Source organism: Diachasma alloeum, unplaced genomic scaffold, assembly GCF_001412515.2.
Source record: "Diachasma alloeum isolate Michigan unplaced genomic scaffold, Dall2.0 Dall_scaffold_00280, whole genome shotgun sequence".
Taxonomy (NCBI): Eukaryota; Metazoa; Arthropoda; class Insecta; order Hymenoptera; family Braconidae; genus Diachasma; species Diachasma alloeum.
In genome coordinates this window covers 749,904-761,912 of record NW_021680419.1, presented here as the reverse complement: position 1 = coordinate 761,912, position 12,009 = coordinate 749,904, and the positions used below count along the sequence as shown (strand labels likewise).

Genomic DNA, 12,009 nt, shown 5'->3' with positions numbered 1-12,009 from the left:
TTTGTTCGGAAAAAAAATGTGGCATTGATAGTCTACTTTGTTTGTAAAATAATTTGAGGACTGCTGTTAATTATTCGTGACCAAAGGGAGGAAAATTGAAAGCAGGTGAAATTCTGATCTCTCTCGCTAAATTGCTGTTACTCAAATCAGGCTGTCACAATTTCAAGGCATGTGAAGGCTTTTCTCCATGAGAAATCCCGAATGTTCGATAATTAATCTTCATGAAGCTGTCCCATTGCACGAGATCGAGGAAACGAGGGGACGATGAATCTAAAGTTAAAGGAGATTGATTTTTTTTTTAACAGATGGGACATGATAAGATTGATAATTTATTTAGTTTCATCCCAAACTCGCCAAAATTATGAAATTAGGTTTTTCGTATTATTTAAAAAATTGTCTGTATGAGACTGAAAAATTATCGGATTTGGGTGGGGGGTTGTGGACACTGAGACTGTGATTTGGACATTTTTAAAAAATAATCATCGTATGCCCTCGGAATATTTGAGGGGAGAATACTGCTTTTACTGAAGTTTAGAAAGCTCTGGGCTGCTAGAATGAAATTTCTCAAACGTTAAAGATCGACTGTATATGCATAAAACCGAGGAATGAGCGCAAAAAATTGTTTATTGTCCGTTTCCTTTTTATTCTATTGTTTAGAGTAACAATGACGAATTAATTTTTTTAAATTTGACCTCTCACCAGTCAATTTCGTTTTTGTTTAAGTATAAAAAATGGCAATATCCGCGGAAAATGGCCTGAAAACGTAGTCTCAAAATATTCAGCAAAGAAAAATTCAATTAAATAAGAAAAGCCCACAGAATTATTTTAAAAAAATGGCTATTTAGAGATCGAAATTGAAAAAAGTAATTCCTAATTGTTACATATTTTTAGGAAATATATGAAAACAAAAACTCAAAATTGCTCAAAAATTGAGGGCACTTGATTATTATTATAATTTCAAGTGTCTGTAAGCCAAACGAATGATAAACAATCGCTTTTTCGCGCCAATTGTTCGTTTCTATACAATTATGAGCGATTTTTAACGTATGAGACATGCGCAGTTCCCCCTGAATTCATTAAAATTGATTTTTGATTGACACATTCGAACAAATGCTTAACTATCAATTCGGCAGCTTGCATTCGAGTGTGAATGAAAAATCCGGTGATATTTATCACGCTCAAGAGTGTGACTCCTCGACCGTTGACGGCCTCGAGTTGATTTCCTCAAAAGAAGAAAAAAAAACTAAAAAAAACTTTGTAAGATAGTATTAACATTTACATCCGTATAATTTTTTAATGTAAATTATTTAATCAGTGGCACGAATGCTGGGTTGAATGAACACGAATGAGGAAAAGTCCAATGAAAATAATCTCCCGTTTCTTAATTTCTCTCGTTAGTCGAACGTTTGGCTGGGTGATCGTCACAGATTGAACCTTAAGGATAAACTAAATTTTTAACATGTCTTTTATAAAAAAAAAACAATTGGGTAGAGCAGAATCAATGTCGCTTTTTAAGGATAATCTATCGTTTATCACAATAAACCTCCCCAGATGAATCAATGTTAATCGAACGACTGTTCGTTCGTGTAGTGAATAGTTGAAGGAACAAAATATATGTTACATAATTATAGAAGAAGAGGAAGAAGAAAACGTATCGAAACGCGCATTGCATGGGATATCTGTCGTATTAAAAAAAAACTAAAATAACAGAGGTGAAAAGATGATGAAAAACTAGCTCCAAGAGAAGTTATTCATGTGCGTGAAAGAGAGAGAGAGAGCAAGTGAGAAAGAAAAAAAAAGTATCGTTTATGCGTACGAAAAAAATGTGATAAAAAAAGAAATAATTAATGAAATTAATTAACATTTTTAGACTAAGATTCTAAAAAAAAACATGAAATAAAGTAAATGTTGATTAGAGAATTTGCAGCTAACTTTCTCTACTAACATCTCAACAATACCTAACTGTATATAGTAAAGAGATCGTGATGTTGATGAGATGTTGAATGATTGTACGAAATGCTCAATTAACAGGCGGTTCATTTGGATTTATAACTTTCCTCATTGGGTGTCATGTACAGAATTTTAGGTTGAAATATCTTCGAGGAGTTTTCTCCTCGATCCAATTGAGTTGTCAAACTTTTCGATGATCTTTTTCTTTTATTTATTCGAGCGCTTAATCAAACTCAATTGGCACTGCAGCACGCTTGGTGCATTGAATATCTGAGTAGACCTAACAAGCATGTTCTTCGATAAATATTCTCATGAGGAACTTCTTCGAGACCCGAGTGATTGACAAACTGTACGAGTTCACTGCGAACGAACTGATTATTAATTTTTTTTTTCTAAGAATAGGAGAATATTCTGGAGATGAAAAAACAGACGATATTGTTTCGGTAAGCAGAATAAATTTCGTGGTAAAAGTGAAAAATTTAGATTGAAAATATTGAGATAATGGATTTAATGTTAATGTCTAATTGTACATTAACTCTGTATATTTCTTGTAAATAGATAATTTAATGGTATCGAATTAATTTACTATATGTCTATGTATTTTATTGATTACAGTGAGTGGATTTACGTTTCCTTGTAAACAATACTTTGAAACGAGTCGTCTTGCTGTAATAAAAAAATCATTACAAAAAATTTTAATGTTGTCTTTTTATTGAAGCGATAACACTAACCCCAACACGTAAAGCCAATTTATTGTTCATGCACTGAGGGAAAAGCAGTATTTTCTCAAATGAGTCTTGTTTCAATCGAAAAAATTGGAACTGTAATTGTTCATTTTCTATTCGATCTTCAAAGACAAGAAATTTCTTGTCTTCAAATTCATTCTTAAATAAAATGGTCAAGATGCTGTTTTGAAATCAGCGTGATTAGTCACGTTTGAGACTTTCAAATTCGAATTGAAGATTTTTTTAATTTTTAACTTACGATTTTTTCTAGACTAGTCTGAGAAGTGGCTCATTTTTCTGTCAGTGTGGAGGACTGGATGAATGATTAATACGGTTACTGTTAGTTGATGTTCCATTTATTAAAAATATGCACTAATTCACATTGTCCTATTTCTTTACTTTCAGATAGAGTCAAAGTATGCGCACAATAGTAGAATATTGTCCTCTATCTACCAATCATCGAAACGTTATTTCTTGTTATCAACTTTTCAACTAGCACACGACTCCCAAAATATATTATTTCACGTTTCGCCAGTTATAAAAGACTAGATTACTCTAGCGTTTGGGAAAATATCTTAAGAATCATCTACAGGGACAGGTTTGAAGCATTTCCTAATTTCATTTTGGTCGATTTTAAAGTGTAAATGACGCTATTTTTCTACCCTCAATCCATCACGAATTGTCTATAATTTAGAATAATAAGAAGAAATTTGCTGTTAATATTTTTTATAGCTGGGAAGAGTTCGTCAGTTTTGGTTTTTTGAAATCTTGGATGATTAATCACTTAAAAATAACATACGGAACATCAGTTGCATTTCAATTCATTTTATATCAACGATCAACTGATAAAACTAGTGCGTATTGTACGAAAGTGCAAAATTATCACCTATTACACTAAACAATATAGTTTTTATGACAAAGTGATCAATGAAAAATTGATTAATCAATTGATCGATAAATTCTCTCATTAAATATATGAGAGTGAAATTCTGAAAATTAAATGGCACTATGAAATGCTGAAAACGTCAACTCTGATGGATCTCCATTTCCTCGTCGCATACATCTAGCACTCCTAAATAACAAAAAATTTTTTTTTTCATGTTCTGAAGGAAATCAATAGCCCGGGAATGGAGCATTCTGAATGAAAAAAAATCTTTTACACTAAACAATACAGTTATCATAATAGAGTGATCGAAAAGTGAAAAATTAATAAATCAATTGATTAATAAATTGCTGTACTAAGGGGATAATTCCAAATAATGAAAATGAAATGGCACGATGAAATGCTGAAAACATAAACTCGCGATAAAAATCTTGAATAAAATGTGAAATGTTGAATTTTCATTTCTCGTAAATAATAAAATTCTTTCTTTGTTCACGTTATGAAACGTTTTTTCTAGAGCCAATCAATGATCACGGAATTGAGCATTGTTACCGGAAAAATCTCTTCGCTGAGTAATAAAAAAAATTGAGAGTAATATGAATCAATGTTATAAATCTCATTCATCGAGTTAGAAAAGGAGTTAGATCTTTGCACACGTGCTCCATTCAGACTGCCTCAAGTGCTGGAAAAGTAAGACAGTATAAAACTTAAATTTATCCATTGATAAACCCACACGGATTTGAATAATAGGTTTTTTTGGTAGACGATAGAAAATATTGACAAGTAGTTATTTTGCACAAAGACACACAATTTGCTAGAAGCTTTCGAACGCGTGAAATTCGAACACATTTTTTTTCACTACCAAAATTATTACTTGTAAATAGGCCTCTTGATTATGTTAATCAAGGGGTAATTTAACAATAGCCTGGGTTACAACTTGGCTAATTATAATTGCAATCATATCGCGAGGGTAAACGATCACCTGACGAGTAATTCCCATGATGTTTTCCATTTTACATCCATTATGTCGTTTATTTAGTCAACATCAAGTGTAGAGGGAAATTCCAAATACTTGGGTTTCATAATCTTTGATTGAAGTTGACTGTACACGCATGAAAAAATTTAGTAGACTTTCTATTGAAAAATTTCACTTGTTTCATAGAAAAATGCCTATAGATATTGATTTTTCTACCTAACTTATTCTGTTTTGGATTCTTTCAAATGAAAATTACTAAAATTAAATTATTAAAATTACGTTTTAATTAATTGAATTAAAATAACAGGGAAAAAAAACTAGGAAAATTTACATCCAGGAATTTTCTGCAGAAAAATAAAAATCTGTTGTTTGTTTTTAATAAAATATCTCTCAACGACACAAAAAATAAACGAGATTCTAATGGAAATTCTTCAATAGAAATATTCGAAAAAACGCTGGGTTTTTCAATTAAATTTTTTCATCCCTGTAATTTTAATGGCATGAGACTCTAGGAGGAAGACGATGGATAACTTCGAATCTATTCAGATTAAAAATTATCAATAAATTGATTATCTTTGTACTCAGATGCGTCGTTTTGTCATTATTATCCATACATTTTTTTCATCTTATCATTTTCTACACCAAAAATATATCCGACGCACTGACACTACATTGGGGTGTTCGAGAAGAGAGTTATCAATTTAATCGATTGAAGTTACAGGGTCATCTAATTAGTGTATGTACATTTTGACTCCAGCTATTATGTACACGTATCTTCTCAGCTGTTTTATTTTTTCATTTCATTCCTTAGTCAACCAGATGATCGTGCTGAAAAATCGCGTTTCTCAATCTTCGTTGAGATTACCTACACATGTTGAACACAATTGTCGAAAAGACGTACTGGATCACAATTGATTTTTTCAATTTTTTTTCTTTTTGATGTTTTAACTCTGATTTTTAGAGAGTAACTTAGCTGACCGCCGGATTTGCTACTGTTTACGGCTATTGCGCGTATTTCTGTTCTATAAAGTAAATAAGGTAAAAATTGTAAATTGTATAATTCAGTTGTGAAATAAAGAAATTTCAGAGTAAAATTATTTTTTTTTATAATTGAAGATTTGGAGAATGAGTTGAGAAATTAAGGAAGAAGAATGTTCATAGATTTTTTCATCAATTTTATCACATAATTTGGTGATTTGAATTTCTTTTTTCTGTCCATTTTGTATTTATATTGGGAATAAATGGTTTCACGAATGAAAAAATTGAATAGAAAAACGTAGCGCTCTCTCTAACAAATTCTATTTATTTTTGCACCGATTGACGCAAAATTATGCAACTTCATGTTGATTTTTCTGTTGAGATTTTCTCTAGAAGATTTTTGAATAAATAGAATTTTGAATAAAATTCTAATAGAAATTCAATCGAATTTCTCAGAGAAGGCATTAGGGTTTTCTATTAAATTTTTTCACATATTTTTTCACAAATTTTTCAGAGAAAGAAATGTCCCACAAAAAAACGTTTAAAAAAGTATAAAATCAATTTTTATGTCGTCATTTCCCAACTAAACTCGTTATTTTTTTTCGTTTGTGCTAACGAACGGAATGATAATATAGCCTCCGTCTCCGAGACTGGACCATCGTGATGAATATGTGCGCGGTCATTTCCCGACAGTAATTTCGCCCGGAGGAATAAAACTCGATGCAAGTAACTGTTCAACTCTAATGCTCGGCATTTAAACTATTTACCAGAAATATTGAGGTAGAAAAATTCGGGGGAGAGAGAGACGAAAGTTTGTGTAGGATAGCTCTTGTTTCATGTGGAATCAGAGTTAGTTGAGAGAAATTCGGTGGCAGTAATTATCAAACATATCCTCTCGTCACAGCTGCAGTGCGCACTCTGGGGGGATACGTGGGGTAGAATTCATTGGATAGATCGTTAACGCTCGTTGATGAATCGTACTGTGAATTACTTGGCTCCAGGTATTTTAGCTAAAACCTGGGGACAGATGAAGAACAGGACGAGTCAAAAAATTTGTATTACAATGAATTTCAATGATTTTGAAGCTTTTTGGAACTTCAAGAGACTCTAAAATTCGTGGAAATTCATAGAGATTTTGTAAAGTTAAAAAAAATCGAAACCTAACTGAAGTTTACCATCAGTTATTGAAGTTATTGAAGTTATTGAAGTTACAAATATTGACTAAAAATTAATTTTGAATCTTTTTTTTAAGTTTCAAAAGACTTTGTAAAATTCCTGGGAATTCCTAGCCATTTCATAGACCTTCAAAAGCTAGAAGGCGATAAATGAAGTTTATCATCAGTTATTCAATTTAATTATCGGAGTTGATTTCCCCTACACTGAGAGATAAACGACAAAGTTCTCAAACAAGTCTTACTTGTGCCAAGAAAATAGTCTTTGCAAATTATCAAAAAGGATTTTTTTATGCCAAACGTGCAGAGAGCGTGCCGGAATGAAGAAATTTTTGAATACTCCCATACGTATTTTCCTCCCGAAAAATCTCTGTTTTATGCGAAACAAGGGATAGTAGTTTTTCGTTTCGACTGTCTAATAATCACAGACAACAAATGAACCCTTAAATGAAACAATAACAATGATATGATAGCAATCTTGTAACTTAGTGATAAAATATTTGCTGATAAATTTTCCTCTGCATGAGATATTTTCATCCTGAAAAGGCACCGTCTGGTGTAAATTATCCGCGTCTTGAGCCAAACATTTCGTTGCTGTCGAAAGCAGAGCAATTATTCATGTTTGAGACTTTCAAATTCGAACCAAACAACTTCTTTTTTGGAAATTTTCAACTAGCGATTTTGTTGGCCCAAACAATACTTGTTTGACAATGTGTTTGTTTTTCTCTCAGTGTAGCGTGAATAAAATAGAATGAAACGTAATGGAAATGATTTTACTTTGGAAAGATCAACACCAGTGAGTGCTTGAACGGCAGGGGGAACTTGACCAACGAGACGTGTCAATTCTCCGCTGGTTCCATCGTTGCCACCCAGCAAGACGATCTCTTCTGTCCTGGCAAGTGGTGCGGCAACTTCGGCAGCGATCTGCGGAAAACAACACGAAATTAGTAATTAATTACTCGTTTCCCTGAGAACTGGTGAAATGAGTTACTGGAGCGATTGGCTACCTTCGGCATGGCGTTGAGAACGATATTAAGTATTGCAGCATCGTTATATTTCTTGTAAACACCAGCTTTGAGGCGCATTCTCTCGGCCTCGGCCACCCCAACCACTTCGAGACTCTGGGCCTCAGCTTCACCCAGCAATCGAATTTTTTCCGCCTCTGCTTTTGCATTTTCTACAGTTTGCATTCTGAAAATTAATGAGTAACGGATTAAATTTAATATCATTGTCAATTATGTATTTCTCCATGTTTTATTCCCTCACCACTCAATTAGGAAATCGAGGGTGATTTTTTCGTGTAATTAAATACCTCTTTCCCTCCGCAATTCTCCCCATCTTGTAGTACTCAGCCTCAGCAGGTAAACGGACAGTACTTCTCAACTCGTGCTCCTTTCTACGTACTTCCTGCTCTTCAACTTCAATCTGCTTGCGCCTCTCTACAACCTCGATCTGAATCTCCTCATTCCTTATTTTCTGCTTGATCTTCGCGGCTTGAAGTTCGTAGGCCAGTTGGGCCTCAGCTTTCTACGGAGCAAGAAAATAAACCATGTGGGAATTAATTACTCGGTGATGTCGCGTGCGAAAAAATTTCGCAGAAAAACGTTCGGAATTCGATAGGAAATGGGTTTATAATGATTTCATGACTCCACAGCTTATCTGTGATTTTTCTTAATAAAAATGTAAAGTGTGAAATACCCTATAGAAAAAATCAATAGAATTCGATGTCTGTACTATTCTGTTTGACTTTTCTAATGAAAAAAGAAGCACTGGAGTGGAAAAAATGAGAAAAATCAGTTCGAGGAATTCCTGTAGGAGATTAATTCCGCAAAATAAGATAAAAATATTCAGCGGAAAAAATTCTATAGAAAATATCAATAACATTCGATTTTTCCATAGAAATTCCCCAGCTCAAACTTTCCAAGTTTTTTCTTTGATTTTTTAAGTGAAAAAAGAAAAAAATAGAGTGAGAAAAAATTGAAAAATTCATTTTCAGAAATTCCCATAGGCGATAAATTCCTCGAAATGATTTTTCTATATCATCGTTTCCACTGGGTACTTTCTATTTGAAAAAATCGATACATTTGTTTGATTACAAAATTTTTTGTGCGCCTAATAAATGAAGATCACCTCGTAAAATCGATAAAAAATGTCGTCGACTTTCACTCGATCCAAATTCACCTTCAATTTCAAAACCCACAATTGCGCAAAATTACATGGAAGTCGATTATTACGAGAGCGCAACAACGTGCTGATGAATACATCATTCGATGATAATTATGAATGGAATTCCATGTGCGTTCACGTTAACCAACCGTCACGTGCGTCAATTATGTAGCGATTCACTCGAGTGTCATAACTCAGGGAACTATAGATAACTTGTGCGGTATTTGCATTGATCCGTGTTTATCGTCATCACGAGTAACTTATTTTATTTGTGTGGAGGCAACACTTACAGCCGTGTTGACTTCTTGATCGAAATTAGCCTTTTGTAGCTGATAGAGTCGCGCATTATCCTCGATTTTTGTATCCGTGTTGTACTTTATGTCCATCGCTGATTTTTCACATTCAGCTTCCTGAAATCACACGGATGACGATGAGAAAACACGTCGATACGATTAAAAATGAGAATTAAGCCATCATAAACGAAGTGGTGAACCGATAAATCAATTAAAACATCTTGATTATTGGAATTTACGTAATTTTGGTCAGTTTTTGATGAATATCTCAGAATCTGAGAGAGATAGCAAAATTTTTGTCATGACCTTTTTTCCAACCCTCAATGAACTCTACAGAAAAGGTCATGACAAAAATTTTTCTATCCCTCTTAGATTCCGAGATATTCGTCAAAAACTGGCCAATAGTCAAAATCGACTTGACCCGGTTTACCGCTTCGCTACTGAATTACACATGAATCTTCTCACCCTGATGCCAGCGTCACGATTGGCTTCAGCCACTCCAACATCCGCGTCTCTCTTCACCGCTGCCGTTTGAGCCTTTCCTAAGGACGCAAGGTACTGGACATTATCGTAGACATCCTTAATGGTGAATGACAGAATTTCAATGCCCATTCGACCTACGTCTGGAGCCGCCACTTCTCGAACGAGGGTCGCGAACTGATCGCGATCTTTGTAGACTTCCTCCACCGAAAGTGTACCTAGAGAATAATTGTAGGGTCTATCACACTGTCACACGAAACTCTTCCATTCCTAAAAGCCCTTTAACATTTCAGCAGCGAAGTGGTCAAACGGTTTAAGTCAACTTAGCTCTTAGCTGAGTTTTCGAGGAATATCTCAAAATCTGAGGGAGATAGCGAAATTTTCGTACATATCTTTTTTGAAGCTCTTAATGAGCTCTACCAAAAAGGTCATAACAGAAATTTTGCTATCTGCCTTAGATTCCGGGATATTCATTGAAAACTCATGAGTAGTCAAAATCGACTTAAACCGCTTGACCACTTCGCTACTGATTTGTTAATTTCCTTGAAGGCGAGTTTATGATAAATATTGCTCAATCGAGTGGCAATTTTTCCAGAGGATTTTTTGTGAAGACCCTCGAAAATCTCACCGAGAATGGCACGAAGATGTCCCTCGAGTGTCGACAGGATAGTGGACTTGATCTCATGAACACTTTTGCCGAGAAACTGTTCACTCGCGGTGTGCAGGAGCTCATCCGCCTTCATGATTTTGCACTGGGCAACACCTGTCACAGTCAGGGGTACACCCTGAGCAGTTTCTACGCTCTCGCACACGGGGTTCAGGGTCATTACCTCCAGGGAGAGACGCTGAACGTCCGTGACGAACCACCAGCAGAAGGCGTAGCCTCCCACTATCGTTCGTTTCCTCGTGGAGCCACAGCACCCTCCTGAAATCCGAAAGAACAGAATAATGAATATAAATAATCATTTGCATGTCAATTTTTTGGTAGTGCTCATTTTTTATGTGACAGTGACTCGTTGATAGGGATCCCCACCAATATTAAATGTCTGTAATATTACAAGGATTTGTCCCTTGCATTATTGAAGGTTTAAAATATGTTGATTCAATTTTTCAAATAATATAATATCAATAATCTGATTTTTTACGAATAATAATGTATTTAAAATTTGTTAATATGAAACTGTAAATTTACTATTACTAAGGGAATAATTCGATTTCTTGAGAGGGGATTTTCGATCACACGAGTAATCGTCAATCTTCCTACCTCAAATTATTGATTGATAAAATAGTTGACAATCTGAATATTTGAATTGATGATACTTAAGTACTCAAAAAATTTCAAGAGTGATGTTATCTAATTAAGGGCTACAATATTAACCGTAATAAAATGTTACAAATTTGGCTATCCCTGCTCGTTGAATTATTTTTTATTATTTTTTATTTCAGTAGTGAAGCGGTAAACCGAATTAAGTCGATTTTGACTATTAGCTAGTTTTTGCTGAATATCTCGGAATCTAAGAGAGATAGCAAAATTTTCCTCATGACTTTTTTTATAACGCTCTATTGGCTCTACAAAAAAGGTTGTGACAAAAATCTTTCTATCTCTTCTAGATTCCGAGATATTCGTCAAAAACTAGCCAATAGTAAAAATCGACTTAACCCGGTTTACCGCTTCGCTACTGATTTATGAAATTGTATTATTTTTTATTTAGGAAACTGCTTCATTGACTCAACAATTCAATGATTGAGGCGATAAAGTAGTTTCATAGATAAAAACTAATAATTGAAGGAGAAAACCCAATTCTAAAAGTTGATATCGACACAGGGGTTCCGTTTCCCCTTAAGGATATTCGACTTTGGTCTCGGTCCCTGGAGTATTAAGCACATTTTTTGCTTTGACCCGAAATAGAGACCACTAGTAATTATTGTGTTTGGACGTAAGAACATTCTCCTGAAAATTGGCGACGATGTCACTGGGAATTAATCATAATGTCATTAAAAATTTATGACAAAATCACTGAATTTCAGAATTTTGGATTCATTCAATTTCCCAATTTCGGATAGATTTTTGAGAATCCGTGACATGTCCCTGAAAATAAAAATTTTGTTTTCTCCGGGTGAACGAGCGTTCCAGAACACGTTGGGAGTATCAACGTATTCGTTCGAAACGATGGACCACGTGACAGGCCACACGTCACGAAGAAAAGAGTGAACGTGAGGTGCAACAGGTAGGCACCTGTTGAAATCTCGGTCGAGTATAAGGAAAAGAATTCAATCCTTGCGACCATGTAACAGTTTATGAATTTTTTGCGTCATTTCTTCGCCCCTGAAGGGTTAAGAATGAAAATAAATTAATGAATTAGTTCATGTTGACAATTCTCCCGGA

The 12,009-nt window shown here is 34.4% G+C and overlaps 1 protein-coding gene across 3 annotated transcripts in view; it reads right to left on the bottom strand.

Annotated features, from left to right (window-relative positions):
* LOC107038346 (flotillin-2) overlaps nucleotides 1–12,009 on the bottom strand; it is a 112,746-nt gene that overhangs the window by 1,887 nt on the left and 98,850 nt on the right. For 2 of the 3 annotated variants that reach the window (XM_015257389.2, XM_015257390.2), the window contains exons 2-8: nucleotides 10,252–10,548; nucleotides 9,609–9,841; nucleotides 9,141–9,260; nucleotides 7,997–8,211; nucleotides 7,692–7,875; nucleotides 7,462–7,608; nucleotides 5,958–6,529 (exon numbers count right to left, since the gene is read on the bottom strand). In XM_015257389.2, coding sequence (XP_015112875.1) covers nucleotides 6,500–6,529; nucleotides 7,462–7,608; nucleotides 7,692–7,875; nucleotides 7,997–8,211; nucleotides 9,141–9,260; nucleotides 9,609–9,841; nucleotides 10,252–10,548 — 1,226 coding nt within the window. In that variant the 3' untranslated portion in view covers nucleotides 5,958–6,499. Of the gene's footprint in view, nucleotides 1–5,957; nucleotides 6,530–7,461; nucleotides 7,609–7,691; nucleotides 7,876–7,996; nucleotides 8,212–9,140; nucleotides 9,261–9,608; nucleotides 9,842–10,251; nucleotides 10,549–12,009 lie in introns of those variants that run through there. The other variant, XR_001460893.2, reaches the window with a different exon arrangement.